The sequence below is a fragment of the Colias croceus genome, chromosome 25 (genome assembly GCF_905220415.1).
Source record: "Colias croceus chromosome 25, ilColCroc2.1".
Lineage (NCBI taxonomy): Eukaryota > Metazoa > Arthropoda > Insecta > Lepidoptera > Pieridae > Colias > Colias croceus.
The window spans coordinates 2,076,449-2,097,602 of record NC_059561.1 but is presented as its reverse complement, the minus strand read 5'-3'; the positions used below and the strand labels follow the sequence as shown (position 1 = coordinate 2,097,602).

The following is a 21,154-nucleotide window of genomic DNA, read 5'->3' as shown; positions in this document are numbered from 1 at the left end:
CTATGATAATGTTTTTAACTACCTAAAATCAATAACGGTTAAGGCAAAATGCTATATTATGTTTTAGACGTCATGAAGTATAGTTATTCATAGCTGTTATTACTAAATAGATTTGTAACTAATAGAAAATGCATTGCCTATTCCTATTCCTATTCCGTTTGTTCTGACTATCCGAAAACGCATTCTACATATTACATACCATCGATTATAAATCCTACATTTTTTAAAATTGTAGATAGGGAATACAATCACGAAGTGCTTGATAACAATCTCGCCTGATGGAAAGCTGAGATGTGGTCTAAGATGGTACGCGCTTCCCTAGTAGGTACCGGTTCACTCTTCGCTTGAAAAATTCTGAAAATTATAAAAGTCATTCATATATTGACATTTCACAAACCACCTGTGACTCAGTAGCCCAAATCAATAGTTGAATTTGTTTTTTTCGGTTGATCATAAGATATTGACACAAGTGTAGTGGAATCATATCCGTCTGAAACTATGCCACAGTTGTGACCTCAATGACTTCTGTGTTGTTTTTGATAGTTTAAGTTTTAATTAACATGCGGATGGTGAAATGGAAGAAGAAAGAAGGTTTATTAATCCCAAGATAACTATATAGATTCCTATAGATCTAGATGCAAATCTAATGCTAATATTATAAAGCTGAACAGTTTGTTTATTTGTTGCTAATCTCGGAAACTACTGGTCCGATTTCTTAAAATCTTTCAGTGTTAGATAGCCTAGTTATCTAGGAAGGCTATAGGCTATATATTATCATCACGCTAAGCCAACAGGAGCGGAGCCACGCGGGTTAGAACGCGGGGCACAGCTAGTTAAACATAAAATACCTATAGATACATTTATAGAAAACATACGGAATGTATAAAGTAAAGTGAAGACTAATTGAGATTAACATTAATGAATATTTTAATTCTGTATGACATAACATAAGGAAAAAGAGAAACTAATTGGGACTGGACAAGTTGGAACGGACAGGAATGTGATTGTATTTATTTGAAGGTTGAAATGAAAGGTCGAGTAGGTACATATTGATATATTAAAAGAGCAACTTTGGAGCTTCTTGCCGGTTCTTCTCCATATAGATACTACTTTCCGAATCGGTCGTAAATGTTAAAAATATGTTTTGACGATTAAAAATTACTTCTAGAAGAGGTAATTAGACCTCGAATAAATTAATATTTGACTTTGAGTATTGTTTCTTATGTAAGAATAAAATCAGTTAAAATAAATGATACCGAAAACTAAATCAACATCGGTTATGAACCTGTTACTAAATAATTATTAATTTAGTATAATATCAATATGAGAAAAACATAATTCAAAAAGACTATCCACTAAAAACAACTACTTATAATTTAATCGTAGAACCATTTAATTTCCTACACGCTACATGTGATACTCCATCATACTTGAATACGAATTACAATGCAAAAACGACAGCGGAATCAAGTGCTCGGACCCCTTGCTATCAAAAACGCAAAATCTTTTAATCCCTATCAAAAACCTGGTACACATCTGTAACCTTACTGCAGCTATGACAATGGGGATGGCCCGAATCCACTTAAGCCATTGTGAGCATATTTCTAATTCTTCGTGCATCTGTGGCCCTGGTCAGAGTTGGAGCGTTTTGTAGCATTTTCCACCGACTTCAAAAAAGGAGGAGGTTTTTGGATTGATTTTTGGGTTTGTTACTTGAGAGTTTTCGACTGGATAACCGGATTTTGATAATTCTATATTTATTTGATAGCTATAGTGCCTTCCGAATTCCGAATTTAAATTTAGTGCAGTTCTGACCAATTGAATGCGGTTTTTTTTTAAAGAATGATGTTCTGGAACATTTGAGAATAATAAATAATAAATGCATAAATGAGCAATCAACAATATTGTATAACAATAATTATGATTGGTTTTATTCGATATGTTATATTTTAGAATTAGAATCTGTAAAATCAGACAATACAATCTGGGTTACCTATAACTGTCAGTTAGATGTAGGTCGTTGAATGTATGGTTCGTCTATTATTCACAGCAACAAAACAGTATTATGATGTGACGAGATGGTCACGTGTTCGTTTATGTTGTTTTGGATGAAAGAGATTACCTACTTATAGAAACACATTAACTTTTTAACAATGACTTGCTTGATTAGAAAAGTTTAAGTCACAAGACATTAATTTATTAACCACTGAAGAAGCGTATAACATTCCATAACCTAACTATTCGTTTTTCATAACTATTAATTTTTGCATGCCAATCAATTGGCGATTTGTGCTGAACAATAAATTATGTAACATCTGTAAATTTCCACATTTCTTGCAAAATAAATCATTTCATTTCATTTCATTAATTATTGTCTATCAGTCATCTATAGTACCTATACTTTTTTAAATTTATGTTCTTCCACTCAATTTCTTCATTTATTCGTGATCTTTATTATAATCAGTATCTTCTGAAAAGTTTAAAAGCTTCCTTATAGTTTAATTCTTTATTCTACTATACTAGAGGTATATGTATACCTTTACTGTTCGACTGTTTGGTTGACCTCCCGAACCCAGGTTTTTAACGTTATCGTAAAATACCATCTTTTAGGTAAATGTTTTCAAATCTTTGCCACCAGCAAATCATACGCTATACTTCAAATAGATACAAGGGTAGATAGATATATTAAAAAGCGTTTAACATTTGGATCTCATCCCCTTGCAATTAATTCGGCACCCGCCTAATGTTATCAATTGAAGTCACCCCTAAATATAAGTGTGACATGTGGTTCTTTATGAACAAATTGATTTTGCCCTTTGTATGTTGTGATTGGAGATGTCTGTTTGATTCGTTACAGTATTTTAATGTGTTTTTAATTATTGAATTATGATTTTCTATTTTATTCTCATTTTTAATTATCTGTGGTAAGTGGTAGTAAGGGAAACAATTGAAGATCTTTAAACGTTCTTTCTTCGTTAGCTATGTATAACTTTTTCTTCTTGTCTCTCTACTTTCTTGTTGTTGTCGTATCAATAAAAAAAATGTGTGCGTGTACTAGTGTACACAGTACACACGTAAGAAGTGAAACTTCTTTATGACCTTATTTTTCAAAAAATAATTTACTATATATGCAACTTTATAGAAATACGTCGAATCACGCGTGGTAGAGATAAGAAAAAGATGGCGCGTAACGGAAAAATGTCACGCGTAACGAAAAAATGTTACACTTACTTATTTCTTTTCCAACCCCGATAAAGAAATTTCACTTCAAAAATATTTGTCTGTTTATAATACCTAGATTTATATATTCTATAATAATTTATGTACTGTAACTTGTGTATTTAAGTACCTGTAGGTATTACGCACAAACTACAACTCCTAAGTACATTATTTCTACCTAATAGATACCTAGTACTTTAACTTACGCCTAAAATTCCTTTTAGATAGGTACAAAAGTAAACAACACTACACTTATTCCTGTACATAACATGCCCTTACAGCCCTCCAATAGTTTAGTTTGCAACAAATGTCATCCAGCCAAAGCCTATTATACCCCGGCTTACGAGTAATGAAATATCTTTAATCTTTATTAGTACAGATTGTGGCCATTCACTTTGATAGATTCCTTTTGAGGCATTTCTTACGGATCGAGATTGCAGAAGCTGCGAAATCTCTGTAAGAATTATGCTTAGTAAACAGGAACGGAACTATTTTAATAGGATCAAGGAAGTATCACTGAATAATTGGAAGAGATATTCGCTTATTAGGATTGCGAACTAATTGATATTTCTATGTATTTTATCAATAGAGATCCTATTAAAAATTGCTGTCTCGATATTTCACAAAAATGCAAATATCTGAACACTAGCTGCGTGCCGCGGTTTCACCCGCGTGGCTCCGCGTCTGTTTGTCTTAGCGTGAAATGGCCTATCCAACACCGAAAGAATTTTTCAAATCGGACCAGTAGTTCTTGAGATTAGCGCGTTCAAACAAACTCCTAGATTATTCTTAGTCTAGTAGATTATTAGATACTTGAGTAGTCGGAACGGAAAACAGTTACGGTAATATCATAATATAATTATATGTGTAAAACAAATATCTGTACTTATCATTTGTACAAATGGTCATGTCACCTGTTTTACGGTTTACCTAATTTCAATTACCTACTTATGCATTTTTATATTATTATCCGACGGCAAAGATGGAGTGTATGTTTGTATGAAGTGTCGTTGTAATCATGCGTATTGTGGTAGTGGCTACATAAATTGAAAGTCGTCTTTTTTTTTCAAGGCAATACTAATTCTTGTACCTTTGTATGTTAACAGACCTAGAATTGTTATTACATATTATCCTAGGAAGGGTCTCGAAAACCATGCATGCAGTTACCTTGTTTGCAGTTTATCTGCTTTGACAGTTTTATAATTTATTGTCGTTCGTTTCATGTCTATTTCTCAGATCAATGAAAAACATGAAACGAACTGCGATTGGTCCAAGTGTCGAAGTTCATCATCATCATCATCATTATCATCAGCCCATATACGTTTCCACTGCTTAGACACGGGCCTCCTATGAGGGTACTACATAAAAGTTCATCCAAAGCAAAAACAAATATCTACAGTTACACACATAAAAACCACCCAATCTTTCCTTTATTCAATTACTTTCAAGCAATATTAAAATGTACTATTTTTCTCCGTAGATGTCAAGCGGGGACGGGTCGATGCGTGGTTGACAAAGCTCATAGGAACCAATGCCAAGCTTGCAGGTTAAAGAAGTGCTTGGCTATGGGCATGAATAAAGATGGTGAGTGTATTTTTGATTTGGCAGTATTATAATTAGTAGGTACCTATGTAGTGTGATTCTATGGATTTTTTGCAACTTTAGGTTTATTAGGAAGACGGCTACAGCCTATTACAGTATGAAATTTCATACACATTCTAAAAAATGCCAGAATTTTTTGTTTATCAGCGTAAATGAGATTTAGTTAATCTACCAATCTAATTAATGCCTTACCTTGTATCTGAATTTCGACTATTACAATCTCCATGGATAGATTTTACAAAATTGAATAAATTAGGTACCTTGAGTTAAGGAAGAGGAATTTTAATACTTACAGAGGATTGAACCAGTTAAATCAGTTCCCCGTATTTATTGCAAAAACTACGTTTCAGATGTCAAACTATCTGGTTTATAATAAAATTTCTTGTAAGAAATCAATAACATTTCTCATTCTAGTCACAATATAACAATCGAGCACTCAATAAATTATCTCGGATATTTAATTGTTCAGCTACTATGAAATATCCCCATACTAGAAGAATAGGGCTGTCAATAAGTAGTTTTGGAAATATTTTGATAAAAAATTGCTTCAAAATATACTTGTTATATTATTATTATTTGCTTTTCAATTTTTGATTATGTTTTTAATACTTCAATGAAATAGTACACATTATATCTTGCATATTTCTGAAATTTCTGATATTTCAGAAAAAAAAAATAGGTGATACAAAACAGTATTTGATTATGTTCAACTTATTGACAAAAAACCGGAAAAAAATTCGAGACACGCGTTCTGAGTTCTGACGGCGCGGCGGCGCGGCGCGGGCGGTGCAAGTACAACATAACCCGGGATTAAAACGAAAACAAAATATGTATCAATGAGAATTGAGAAATAATACAGATTTCGGTAAAAAATTTTTGAAGTCCAATAGTTTTTAATTTCATCATCCAAACGTTAAAACACAAATCTCTCATAATTTTTTTATTATATTTTTCTCCAAGTTGCCAACCCTAGGCAATTGTCTGCTCCAATATCTCACGGTCTAATTGACGCAGCCCTGCACTTGACGGATGCCATATTTGATATTATTCCCTGTTTCGGGCTTTATGGGAACGATTCCGAGCTTTTTATTGTTTAAGCTTATTAATTTGACGTGTTTGCAAATATTGGTAACGAAATTTCATGCTTGGATTGGAATTTAGGTCTGGATTTGATTGATTATGAGTTTATGTTCAGGTCTTTTTTATTGGAAATATTTCGCGCGTTAAAATATTTATTATAAGATGAAAAATGACATCAAATTATGAATCTAATCAAGTAGTCAGAAGAGATAAGATTTGCTTTGAATATTTATAATTTGTTCATGTTGAGATAATGTTCATGTGTCTCTAAGGCACATAAAACCGGAAGAAAAGAAGATATGTATTAGAAAGATGAAGAGGTCAGACGTTACCACGGCGAAAGACACTGGTTCGAATCACGCCTCATGATTGATTTTTTTCTGTCTTTAAAATGTTTTTCAAGATCATCAAGATTCCATTGGCATTTTCCATTCTTTTCATTGGCAGATAGTCCGAAGCGTTAATTCCCAGAAAATTATTAGATACGGTTAAAAATTTCTCTCATGTTACGAACAAACAAACAATTGGAATACATCTATTGGCTCATACAATTATTGAAATAGCAACAAGAATATACATCACAGATTATGCAAATCGTATAAGTCATACTTAAAGACGCTTTTTAAAATCAAACAGCCACGCGCCGCCACGTGTTAAAACTTTTCTGTATACAAATGGGAGATTAGGGACCCTAAAAATTGTAATTTTTTCGGGTTAACCCGTGCATACGTTTGTTAGTTTAGCAATCTATTCCGCTGGAATTGAAATGGTGTAATAATTTAAATGGTGGGAGTAATTGCTCGGATGAAAAACAACATGAAATAAAAGATAAAAGTATGCAAAGTTTAATGATTAAGGCAGGATTGGTAGTGTCTTCAAAGTGTTTAAAAAAAGGATTTAAAGATGGTATAGGTGAACATATCATTTAATTGCGTTCAATTAAATCTGTTTTATTCACTTAATTAATGAAATAATTGAATAGTGTCAATTCGAATAAGGATCGCGAATCGCGATAGAGATAGAGTATTAATTAATTCTATAGGTATGTAGTTTTAGAATGTATGTTAAGCATTAACTGACTCACTATTTATCTTCGTAATTCTCTCTCTCTCTCTCTCTCTCATAACTAGGTATTTTTACTTTATATCCAGATTTCGAATTCATATCTTATTTTTTTGCTACAATGTCTAAAACATCTTCCAACGTTTCCTCTATTTGTATAATTTTACCTTCACTTTACGTGGGAACATTATCTTTCTATTCCCAATCAATTTCCCAAGTACCAATCAATATGTCACTACTCGTGTCATTATCTAAGCAAGCCCACCCTTCGCTAGTAAATCTGTTATTAGTAACCCTTGCCGGAGGCTTAGTCCATTGTTACAATTGAATTCGCTCTAATAGTCGTCATGTTGTCTTTGGTGCGCTTTCCTTTTAATTCTGGTAAAATTTTAGTTATCCGGGATGTGGGTATTTACTAAACAAATTTAGTTTAGTATGTATAGACTTGTAATTTTTAAAAACATCATAGTCTTTTGAAAAATAGACTTTTTCACCTAGAAAAACTTAGATCGTAAGGTGTAACTTGAAAGAGCCTTTTTATTTGGTAATTAGTAGGTAGGGGAGGGGGGGGCAAAGTAGGGTACTTAACGTTTAATCATTCCTAAAAACTAAAATAATGTAATTAAATTAAAAATTTTATCTTAGAATCATAGCTTAATTCATTGCGAATGCCTATGTATACATTTATGTTGATAACGTTATTAATCTACGAGATATAATTACTTAAATGAAAAAAGGCATTTGACCCGCTATGCCCCATGTATAGGGGTAAAGTGGGGTCTCGTATGGGGCATTGTGGGGTAGTCATTATAAGGAACGAAACACAACTTCAAAACGAAATAGTTTTATTTCTTAGATACATAACGACAGTTTAAAAAAATAAAATATATATAAATAAAAACAACAACACTTTAGCAAAACAAATTCACTACAAAAACTTCTCTTTATTATTATTTATGTAAGATAAAGAAATCAGAGATCACACAAAAAACTGTACCTAACACATATCTATTTTTATAAAACTTAAATATTAAAAAAAGGAAATACAGAACTTTGGTACAGTTAAGTAATGAATTACTTTTAGTTAGTTATAATCATCTACTTTAAAATTTCAATCAAGATAACAAAAAATCAACGTAACTACTCGTATACATCTTTAAATCTCCAAACTTAAACATTTTGGCTTTCAAAAAAATATTTTTAATCATTTTAACCTTTAACAAAATTAGTTTTCAATGCACAACGCACATAAATCAGTAGCCTCTTCATCTTTTTCATCCTCTCCAGCACAAGAGTAGTGTGCCCATCGAGAACATTTTAGACAACGTATCCATCCCTCGGTTGACTCTGACCACAAGTAACCACAATAGATGCATTCAGCATTTTCTTCTGCAGAGCTTTTGCTGCCTTTCTTTTTGACAATCTTTCTCTTCTTCTGTTTGATGGATTTCAATTTCAAATCTTTAGCTAACCTCTTTTTCTGTTCTTTTAGTTCTGCGGCCTTTTTTATGGCTAGAAGCTCGTTTTTGTACGGCGATTCTGTGATGATTGCTGTTTTCCCTCGTTGCTTACTAACTCTTTTGCCTGTTCTGTTCTCCTTAGGCACTGGCATTATTTGTTCTGGAGTTGTTGTAAAACTCGAGGGCCTATCGACCATCCAAGAACAACCAGGCTGTGGAGAAGGTTGCCTAGGTGGGGTTTGTATATTACTATCCTGTTGTAGTATTTGCGATGGTGGTGTCTTATGTTACCGGTCAAAATTTCTTGGAGTGGTTTGTGGAACGTTGTGCATATTTGCTGCTTTTCTGTAGCCCATTTCTCCGGACACAACACTGTATACAGCTTGTTTCATAGCTTCCACAGACCATGAATGCTGTTCAGTCTTCCTCTTATATGTGCGGACCATGTTGGCTAAAAACGTAAAAAATAAATATGTTACAACTTAGAAGTGTTTAAAACGGGGCAAAGTGGGGCACTTTTCTATAATAAAAAAGGGGTGCCCCACTTTGCCCCAGGCACCATACCCCACTATGCCCCACCAGCTCGTTTAAAATTAAACACAAACTGACGGCATCTTACCTTTGATTCAATGACCTTGTGCTTGTTGATTAAGAGAACCGAAAGGGAACTGATTCATAATAAACTATAACACACCACAGTACATAAGTACGTTTTAGAAAGGATTACTGTTCAATTTCACTAAAAATTTTAAGAAAAACACTGGTTTTGATATTTTTGTTTACATCACACAAACGCGTACCGAAATGGCGTGGTTCGCATATGGAGGTCACGCGCCGATTAACGACCAATCAAAGCGAGCCGTTTGACAGTTCGCACAGCGTTCGTTTCGAGCTACGTAAGGCTTGCCCCGCTATGCCCCGTGGCCCCGCTATGCCCCCCCTCCCCTACAATAGAAGAACTTCTTGTTGTTTCACACACAATCGCTTATAAAATGTATTAAAGCAGCGTGATAACTGATAATGTACACGAAAATCGATTTAGGATAAAAATTAAAAACGTAAAATTTCGAAGATTGGTTATGAAATATAACGATGTTCATCTTATCTAAATTTCCAATTTTATTAAACATCGTCTCTTATTAAATATAGAAATTTTAAATTTACAGTACATTAGTATCATTTGTCGCCAAACCACTATACCTACATCATTAAACATTCAAACGCAACAATTAAAAAAGCCACAAGCCCCTAAGCCGGATCCAAAGATTCCCGCCTCCACGATAATGATGGGCATATTCCAAATGTAGATAATTAGACAGAAACTACAAAGCTGTGCCCTACAGCGGTTCACACTTATTCAAATGAGCGCCCTACCGTGAAGGTGGATGTGGTTACGCTTTGTGATGAAAAAATAACATTAGATTATGTGAAAGATGTAGTAATTGGATCGTTATTTGTGGTGGTGAATGATGCATGCACATAGAATTATTATTAAAGTTTTCATTGTGTATTTCCCATTTGTGGATGGAGATGGAGAGTAGGTAAGTAAAAAGAAAATCAAATTTTTTCGTATACTGTATGTTGAAAAAAGTTACCATTAGGTTTAAAATGTGTATGTGTACTATTTATTTAATAACCTATTCGATATCTTATCATACATTTATAACTTTCATATATTATTATTTTTTTATATCCCAATCATTCAATTGAATCCTCTACACTCTACAATAAAGCATTTTAAATATAAATGTACACTGTCTCGACACGATCAAATTTAAGTAAGAAAAATAACAAAACTCGGCAAACAAAGCACATTTCGAATTCGGAGCAAACAAAAATCCCCGCAATCAAACTTGAAACTTCCATCCGACGATTACCATAACCGCCGAGTGCTCGAACAATGTCACATTGATTTAATTTAACACGAAGAGAAACTGACAAAAAGATGTTGAAGTAATGAGGGCGTGGTGCGCCTCCCTGCGGCACACCCGACGTATATTCTGGCCTTTATTGCTTTAAGCTTTGCATTATTTTGCTCTCGGCTCTCTGCAGTGTAAAGGAGAGCTTAATTGAGTTACACTTTGAGATGTCGACGCGACAATCTCATTATGTTGGGTTGTGACGATGGCTCACTTTGTCAAACGCCTCGGCTTCTTCCTTTGCTACTTAATTGGCGGAATTTAATTTGCGTTTTGTTTCTCGTTTTTATCATTTGAATTTATTATTGTGTGTAAAATTATAACGTTACTCAAGTAAATGGTTATAGACTGCTTGTTGTTTTGCGTGAATTCTTTCTAAAAATAAATTTTAAAACTCAGATAAAAAATATAGATAACATTTTAACAAGCAACTGACTCAGCATTCGAACTTCGAAGTAACTAACATATTCTTTATACTTCAAAAACCATCAATAATCCTACAAAAGATTCTAACGAAAAGCTGAAAAAGAGAAAATTAAAGATTCATTTGGGAAATGAAATGCTAATGGGATGATTTCATGTTTTAATCTCAACTCTGCCTTTACTACGGAGCTTTAAGCCCGGTATTCTGCGAACCGTCGGGTACAAAATTGTTTTGCAATGTGATTAATATTTATCAATATTTTAAAATTTCCAATTTTATTTGTTTTGTGTAATACATATTATTATCAATAACTTAATGTGTATACTGTATAGGTATTTTTGAGCTGTTCCATTTTTCAACGATAAGAACACGTTCGTTTTATTTAGTTGTAAATTATGTCACATTCGAGTCCTGGATTACCTACCTAACTATTAATTAGAACAAAATATTACTTTTTCATATAGTAACTCAGTTTATTTCAACCAATCAATAAACTGATTCTGATAAAGGTCTTGAATTAACATTTAAATGCCTATAGACAAAGTAAAAAGTGGAATTGAAAACGACGAATGAATTTTGTCACGACACATTCGATAAAATGGTATTTTCAATTAATCCGCATAATTTATAAGCCTTTCGCGTCGCGACTGTACTGAAATCCAACATCGTACCCTAACACTTAACTGTTTATATCAGAGTTAAAGCTATAGACACTGATTAATGCGATTTTAATCCTTCCATAAAACCCCTAAATCCGACCCGTTTTAATCGCCCCCCCTTACAAAACGTCACAACCACCATTACATTAATATTGAACTCTATCCCCATAACGTTGAAGTTCAATTTCCATAAATAATGAAGTAACGATCAAATGAAGTACCTGAAAGGATTTCTAACTTTTAAGGCGTCCAAGTTTGCGTTCAATCTCAAAAGGCTTAAGGTCGCGTTTTGAACTGTCAGAATGATAAATCTGCGGTCGCGATTAAAGCATTTTCGACCCTAAGCTTTGGCGTTTGAGTGCACATTTATGTGAGGCGAGTTCCCAAGAATCAATAACCAGTAAAGCCGAATGAATTTGTAGCTCGGTAGACAGGGAGGGTAGGATGGAAATCGTGTGTGTGTGAGGGAGACGGTATGATGTTAGTCGTTTTCGTGCGGAATGGATTTAGGGATCTGTAGCAGATGAGGCTTGCACCTGATCTTGATTTTATTTTTCAATTATGCTAGTCTTTTGAAAGGGTAATTTTATTTCAGTACAATTTAAACAGATGGAGTTTTATTTCTGCATAATATATTTGAATGATGACGAATGAATAAAAATAAATTAATTTAGTGTAGGTAGGAATTTGAGTTTTTTACTTTTATTTTCTCCAATAATTTGTAAAATTGCAAATACCTTACAGATGGAAATTTGTTATTATATTTTACTTTTATTCAGATTTTTAATAAAACCTCCTTTTAACACATAGTATGTGTAATTAAAAAAAATACATACTTATAAAAAATATTCCCAAACCAACCAGTCCATCCCTTTCCGGAAGTGAGCTGTGAGAGCTCAAAGATGGCGGTCGGAAGTGGGCGGGGCCTGTTGATTTATAGTGGGCTATGGAGGGGTTACCGTTAACTACACGTTATAAGTTAGTATAAATTCTAGACTTTGATTAAACATAGTTTAATCCTATGCTATTGTTAATCTATTTATGATAGCGATTAATTGCTTCTTCGTATATTGTGGAATGGGATAAGGTTTTATAAATAATTTATCGTATGGATATTTTGGATTTCACAAACCGTGTGGAGATGTTTCTTTTTCTATTTCTTCTTTTAGATCATGGACTTATTGTATTTTATTCATCTAAGTATTCGAGCATATACCTAACAAACTTAATTTCTTATTTATAATTTAACCCATTTTATTAACCCTAAAAAATTAATAATGAACTACTTACCTTAAAGTACCTACACAGTAGATTCAAATACTTAAGAATATGGCAGACAGAAAATAAATGAAAAAACGGATTATTTTAATTATTATTTTATTATAGTTCTTGTAAATAATTATAAGAAATAAATTAATCAGTCATATTTTTACAGACAGTAGGTAGGTAGGTATACTATAATTTTATTTCCAAGTAGGTATGTAGGTAGGTAAAAATGTAAACATGAAAGTAATATACCTACGTAGGTAGCTGGTATAGGTACACTGTCTCAAACAACGGCATCGATCGAAGTTCACTAGACAGTGCCTACAGTTTCAGGGCAATAAAATTAAATAAAAGCCTCCGTCCCTTCGTAACTTTACAGGGGTGACATGCTAGAACGAAAGGTTGTGTTATGTGACAAAAGGTATTGCTGGTAAATAAATATGCTTCTTAAATAAAAATAAATAAAATAAAATAAATAGAATAATTGTAGAGCTGTATATTTATTGCAGTTTTTTTCTGTTTGTTCGAGACTTGTTGGTTAGTATTCGATGTTATCGAATTGCGTGTTTAAATTGGTAAATAATTTGAGATTTTAAAAAGGATATAAAATCAAATAGATACCTATACCATTTGAAATGAAACATATCCAGCTCTACAGTTTTTGAAGTAAATCAAAATACTTAATATACAAATCAATTTTTTTAATATTAGGTATGTATTGACTCTGCAAATAGAAAACATTGTAATATTACCTACCTATATAGAAATAATTTTTGTTACTTACGGTAACGTATTCTTCATCTCAATAGTAAAGATACCATCATATAATGAAGGGTCGGGAGACTTTATTTTAGCTTCCCTACGTGACTGTAATAATTTACGAACCGTAGGTTTTACGAGAAAGGAGAACTTAGTGCTTTCAGTGCTATATTGACGAGTGTCTTAAATTTGTAACTAGTTCTTTAATGAATTTAAATGGGGTTGGCATGATTGAATGAATATTATTTTCATTCATTTTATAAGTAGTTAGATTTATAGTTCTATAAGTAGTTAGATTTATAGTATCTAGCTTATTGATCAGTTTTTCCCAGACGGACATTCCAATATCTCTACTTCACGTAAGAGAAGACTTCATAAGACGTAGGTATTCACGCCTAATTCCTAAACAACGTAACCGATTTTGATGAAATTTATGTACCCACCTTATTTTTAGCTGAGAAAGAAGGACTAATTCTTCCTCGGAAATCTAACGACAACGGGAAATATGCGGGTGTTCCTTTGCTAGTTTAAACGTCATAGGTAATTCCATAAATATCAGTCAAGCCGTTTCGCAGGACTATTTATTATAACAACCATAATAACAACTGACGAAACAAATTGTATTCAAATGAAAAGATATAATAATCTGTTTCCCAGGTGCATATGCACACTGAAGATACTAGAATTTTATTTAAATGAAACATGTAAGGTAATATAATATATTTATCTGCAGCGGTACAAAACGAGCGTCAACCCAGAAACACGGCCACCATCCGACCTGAAGCCCTACGAGATATGGACCAAGAGAGAGCCCTTAGAGAAGCGGCGGTTGCTGTAGGAGTGTTTGGGTAAGTTTATAATAAAATTCATTTTGAAATTCGTTTATGCATCATTCTCATCTTCTCTATACATTCAATTTTCGTAATAAGGGGATACCTGCAAAGTCATGTCCTAAGATACCTAGTTATAAATATGTTTGGTAAAAAATAGTACCTATAATTTAAAAATGAAGAGCTTATAAGTACCTAACCTACTTAAAATACTAGATTGCTACAATATCTATGACCCAAATACTTAATACCTGTTCGTTATTAAATGGCAGGTACCTACACATACTTAACTAACGAAAAGGTAGGTACCTACCTATTTGGGTAATAGATATTTTATTGTGACGTAGACTTAGAAACCAAACTAAAATTTCTGGTAGTAGAACTAGCCTCAAATACCTACACGTATATAATTCTAACTGCATTTATCACACACACCACACACCACAAAACATTGCAATATCTAAACAATATCTAAAAAACTACATAATATTTTGTTATTCGTATATTCTCCAAAGGACCATACACATTCGCGCGAGTGACTGCACTTTGACTCTTCTATCGGAAAGCCTTTGAAATACTTTGTTCACTATATGCTGTGGACTATGGAAACTGTGTTGTGAATAAATGTCTTTTGAGTGGTAGGTATAATGATATAGGTAGAATTATTAAAGAATTATAGAAAATGTTAGATGTGGGTTTATAAGGATATTTATTTGTGTATATGTAAGTAGGTATAGTGATACTTGTCACATTTTTTATTAATTTTACATTTTGGCCTTATAATTATAATCTTGCGAAAATAGATAGGTCCCTATCATCAAATATACGTATACAGTACCACCTAATTATCTTTAATTTTGAAAGACTGTTGAAAAGACACACAAGCAAAATTTTTTTTTCAGCTTACCAAATAAAAAAAATCTCCTCTTTTTAGGTATCTTATAATATGTCTGACAGTAGGTAGCATATTTCCAATTTTTACGTTCTAACTATTGTTTTTAATATTATCAAATCAGCAAGAAATCCACTGTTAAACCTAGAAAAATTTACCACTTCACATAATCTTACCTTTACCAGACCAAGCGTTCTTCTATCAACCAATCCTATTTCCACCCATTATAATAATATAGTTAGTCATAAATAAAATTCTCAATACATATTTAGAATATTTCCACCTATTAATAGATAATGTCACTTATAGCGTCACAGCATAAATAACTGTTCCTTTTATAACCAGACTGTACAGTGTACATATCAGTTTAGAGTTGGCTGACGTCAAATCATTGAGACGTAAATCAACTTTCAAAGTGATCAAGGGTCGGGATTCAGGGACGGGTGACTGGCGTCTGGTTCCGTTAACTCCTATGTAATGGTTGGATATAGGTAATCGATAATATAAGGCTTTCTTGTTTGTTGTGTTTAAATGAAATTGTTTTATAAACAACTTTGTTTAACTATATAGACGCCTTCTTTAACGAATCATTTGATCTATAAGACCAAGTTGTTTTTAAGTAAACTCTTTTTAAATTTGGTGAAATGAAAATCATGGTGATTAAGAAATACCAAATGTACCTATATATGTATTATTTGCGTTCCTTATTATCATTTTTATACTTACGCCTTCATCAATTTCTCTCTAACATATCAATATTCCGACAAAACTGTCTCCATCCAACAAATTGAATCCAAATCCGTTGCCCTTTGACCCAAACCATTCGCAAAGAAAACGCTCCCATGCAAATCAAATACGATTCAATACAATCACATTTGGCAGTCAAATCTCGCAATCGAGAGAGTGCACAACGCTGTAGTGGTAAATCATGGGAGGAGTATGCTAATGTAATATTTGCAAACGGTATGGGAATTTTATGGGGTCGCCGGGGCGTAATGTGTTTGTACGGGAGCGTTATGATTGTATTGGTTTAATGCTTTTTAAAGGTTTCAATTTGACATGGAAATTGTCGCTGTGTTTAAAATACGTGTAATAAAATAATATTTTCGATATAAGGAACTGTTAGGTCAGATATCGATTTCTAGAGTGTAATAAAGGAATTAAGGCAGTTATTTAATTTAAAAGTAAAAACGGTTAGGTACATTTACTTTCAGTGGTAAATGGCCTAATAGTAAGATAGGTTTATTAAGTATTTTTGCATATATACCTACCTACTTGGTCAGCATTGTGTTCTAATACCTACCTACTTATGATTTAGTGCGTTATTTTTTTTAATCTAACCAATAATGTGGTGATATACTTAAATTAATATTATCCCAACACCAGACCACCTGTATCGCTCGCAATGGCACTATCCCCCGCCCGCTACCCGCTGCTGTCGCCGCACTACGCGCCGCTGCCGCCGCAGCCGCTACCAGACTCTTCGCACGACCACCACGAGAACACACAGTCTGATAGTGATGGTAAGTGTAGCTAACACCAGACGAGCTGTGTAGTTGTGAAAACGCGGTCTGACAGAGATGATAAGACGTTGATGGTATCTCAAGAATTTTGAGATAACATATTAAGGAAACAGAAAATTTAAATATTTTGATAGTAACCTATTATAGCTGTATTAGAATTATATAATATTAATGAAAGTAACTGTAAATCGTAAAAAAGTGGTTGAACTTAAACATAATAATATGGTGTTGTCTGTCACATTCTTCAGATTAGTGATATCTAATACCAGGCCATCTGAGTTCTGAGTAGCTAGCAATAGCGTTGTCCCTCGCGTGCTATCGAGAATACTTAGTCTGATAGTGATTATATAGAGAATACTCATAGCGATGGTTAATGGTAGTTAATATAGTCATAACACCAGACCACCTGTGAAGCTGATGAGTACCTGTGTAGCTATGGGAACACGGGGTTTAATAGGAGACATTGTCATAACACCAGACCATTTGTAGCGCTGTCCCTCGCCCGCTATCACTACCAGACCATGCAGTTTGATGGTAATTACATTTAAAATTAAATGCCTCAATGGCAAGCTTATATATATAAAAATAATACTAATCGTGATGATGACCAGAAAACTCTCTTAGCTTTATTATGTAGTAGTTAGTAGGTATGCGTATAAAATTAAAATGGACCCAAAAAGCAATGAAAGCCACTTTTAAAAGGCTCTGTGGTTTATTTTTAGATGACAGTATCGACGTAACAAATGAAGAAGATTCGACTTCATATTCACCACCGAATGTCACCAGCTACCCCCAGAACTGCATGCCATATGGGTAAGGGAAATTAATCTATTATTACCAAAACTATGTATAATAACCGTACTATAACTGTTTGTTCATCGAAATATGTAACTAATGTAATACTAGGAGCGACATCTAGTAATACCTAAGATATTAATGTGCCTAGTACCGTAGTAATAATTTGTTTTGGATTTTTGAGCGAGATTGTGAGTCTGCGTTTGTTTAACGTACGTCAAACAGTTACTAGAAAACTCTGCCAATCACAGAGTGTGTAGGCAGAGTTTTTTGTTAGTTTTATCAGTACAGTTATTATAAACAAACATTTATTTGAAAACTATACTTATAACACGCAAAGGCAGAGTTTTGTTTCGGACACTTTTTATTATGAGTCTAGTTTTTTATTGAAAGTTAAGCATATTTGATTAGAAAGCTCTGCCTATGCACCGAAGCAGAGTTTTGTTGCGGACAGTTTTTGAACATAATAATTGTGAGTTTCGTTGTTTATTGTAAAAAAATATTTCATTATAATCCTTATAAGTTGTGTTGTAAGTTGTATTAATAATTATATTTTATTACAGTCCTCTAGGAGTAGAAAGCGCGGCAGAAACAGCGGCTCGACTTTTATTCATGGCGGTCAAATGGGCCAAGAATTTGCCTTCCTTCGCTAGTCTGGCTTTTAGAGATCAGGTAAGGCATTATTATTTAGATTTTTAGGATTTTTGTACTTGATTTTTTGGTATATCCTTCATAAAATTAAAAAGAAATATATCTATTTTAGGTAAACATTAATGCAATTATTTTCTATAACATACTTACATTGAAAAATTTCTGTACCTCGATGAAAAATAGTTTTAGTTACTTACACTATTAATTATAACAAGAGAAGGATTGAACAGAATTTCAACTTTTTATAATCGTTCCAATATTTTAATATAAAAAATATATCGGCTTTTAAATATGTTTTCGACTACTTATACATAAAATTAATTATGATTTTTTAAACTACCCTCGCATAATTTTTATGTTAGAAATGAAATAAAAACACATTTTTTACAGGTAATATTACTAGAAGAAGCGTGGTCGGAGTTGTTTCTCTTGAACGCGATACAATGGTGCCTGCCTTTGGATGCCGCTTGTACAGCGCTTTTTGGCAACGAACAAACTGATCAAGGTATTGTGTTTTTATATTATTTCATTGAAACTGTATAGAAAATAATTTAGGGATAAAAATGTTTAATTGTATTTTAATGGAAAATGGTATGGGATAGGTTTTGTCGGGAATTTGAATGTGCGACTTTTTAGCGTTGGTTTAGATAGTAATTTTTGCCGCAAAAAGGAACGAGTGACTGTGACGAATCGGTAAAATTCGGCTACAAATGATATTTATTTTTTAAACTACGTTTAAACTATTTCTAGACCACGGTTAAAGTTAAAATCAATTTTCTATTGACTCTAAAGACATTTTGGTACTGGAAATTTTTTTGGAACGAAGTTCCATATCGCGCGTTGCGAAAAGGGGCTAGATGGGAAACAAAAGCTGTAACGACACTTTTTGATATACTTATGTGCGGATGTTTCTCTGTATGTCTCTCTCTGTCTCTTTAATTAATCGAAAGGAACTTCGTTCCATCCGAGTGTCACTTGATACCTTTCAAGTTTTTTTTCCAACAAGTCGTTCTAGTAATTTTTATTGTATCTTTTTGTTTTAACGCGATACCATATACTATATTGTTATATGTACTAAAATAATATAATAAATTACAGAAAACGGCACTAGTTCAGCCACGTTGCGTCGCTTGCGCGAAGTACTGTCCCGGTATCGCGCTGTACTAGTCGATCCGGCTGAGTTCGCGTGTATGAAGGCTATTGTGCTTTTTAAGTCTGGTGAGTTTTTTGTTAATTATAATGGTGAAAATTAATATTTAGATGTAGAATTTTGTACACATGAAATATACATGTTTAAAAAGGCTATAAGGTGTCTAAAGAAATTTTATTTTTGTATATTGTATTGTAAAAATATAGTATGCCTAAGTACATATCTTAAAAATGAGAATAGATTATATCCAAAGGTGTTCACAATTTCACGACTGTAGTTATTTTTTCTTTATTAATCATCCATATATTATTTATTTTTATTAATTATTCATCTATATTTATTTATGTCTTTTTATCCACAGAAACCCGTGGTCTCAAAGATCCGCTCCAAATCGAGAATTTACAAGACCAAGCTCAAGTAATGCTCATGTCCCACTCTAGAACTGCCCACGCGGCAGCACCCGCTAGATTCGGCAGATTATTATTATTATTGCCCCTATTAAGATCTGTGCCCCCGGGGCAGTTGGAAAGGGAATTTTTTGCGAGAACTATAGGGCATACTCCTATGGAAAAAGTGTTGGCTGATATGTATAAGAATTAAGGCTATTTCGGAAGATAACGCCGTATTTGTGTAAAGTTTAAAAGGCCCTATTTCAAAATGTGCCCCTGAGGCAGCTGGAATTATTAGCTAGAACAAATTACGCTTTAGGCAGTAATGAACGCGTTGGCATAAGGACGATTCGAATATTGTTATTATTTCTGCCCCTATTAAGATCTGTGCCCCGGGGCAGTTGGAAAGGCAATTCTTTGCGAGAACTATAATAGGGCACACTCCTATAGAAAAAGTGCTGGCTGATATGTATAAGAATTAGGGCTTTTTCTGGCATTTTTCGGAAGATTAAGCGGTATTTGTGTATAGTTTATTATTGCCTCTATTACTTAATTTGCCCCTGGGGCAGTTGGAATTGTTTGCTAGAATAAATTACGCCTTAGGCAGTAATTCATGCGGCTGTTCCAGCGACATTGAAAAAAACACCTCACGCAATTTATGGACGCCCCCTTAGACATAAGCTGATAGATATTGGCGTATAGAAATTAGAAATACCTACATATAGAAGTTTGCTTAAAATGTAAGATACTAGTGATTTTTATCAGTATTGCGTATATTGAAAATGAAAAAAAAAAACAACACAAAAACGATTTTTGTGTAAAAATCAGACGTTGGGGGTAACCAATATTAATAATATAAAGAACGCACTAACTATGTAATTGTAAAAATGCAACGTTGCTTATTGATAATTGATGTAGTTTTACTAAACTTAAACTAGTCATTTTAAAGTAAGTATATTATTATTATAACTTGTATATAAATGCGTTATTTTATTTTATTAATAGCGTGTAAGTTGTAAAACAATTAAACGAATTAAAGGCCTCTTAAATTTAAGTTTGTAATAGTATTATTTTAATGTAAGATAATATATTATCTGCTAGTTACTACATAAAAAATGTAAAGTTTCACTTTCAAAATTGAATGCTTCAACTACTTATGAAACCTACTTTTATATTTAATTAAATAAATAAAAATATTATAGGACGTTTCAAGGGACACCGGTGGAACGAAGTTACAGTCGAAGTGTTTACTTTCTATGAGAGAGAGATAGAGACAGAGAGAGAAACACGCACCAAAAAGTGCCGTCCCAACTTTTCGTCTTAATTTTTTCCGTCTAGCCCTCTTTCGCAACGCACGATAAGGAACTTCGTTCCAATAAAAACAACTTAAACTTTAAAATCATTAAAGTAGGTATTACAGAAATATGAAAATAGGTAGTTCATGTACAATTTGGATGTATACATATTATGACGT

The 21,154-nt window shown here is 33.1% G+C and overlaps 1 protein-coding gene across 1 annotated transcript in view; it reads left to right on the top strand.

The window, feature by feature from the left end:
- LOC123703014 (photoreceptor-specific nuclear receptor-like) overlaps positions 1 to 19,924 on the top strand; it is a 42,556-nt gene extending 22,632 nt beyond the window's left edge. Inside the window, exons 5-12 of the mRNA XM_045650883.1 lie at positions 4,700 to 4,803; positions 14,184 to 14,298; positions 16,559 to 16,695; positions 17,418 to 17,508; positions 18,054 to 18,162; positions 18,532 to 18,646; positions 19,240 to 19,359; positions 19,653 to 19,924. Coding sequence (XP_045506839.1) covers positions 4,700 to 4,803; positions 14,184 to 14,298; positions 16,559 to 16,695; positions 17,418 to 17,508; positions 18,054 to 18,162; positions 18,532 to 18,646; positions 19,240 to 19,359; positions 19,653 to 19,891 — 1,030 coding nt within the window. The 3' untranslated portion in view covers positions 19,892 to 19,924. The remainder of the gene's footprint in view (positions 1 to 4,699; positions 4,804 to 14,183; positions 14,299 to 16,558; positions 16,696 to 17,417; positions 17,509 to 18,053; positions 18,163 to 18,531; positions 18,647 to 19,239; positions 19,360 to 19,652) is intronic.
- Positions 19,925 to 21,154: the final 1,230 nt, after the last annotated feature.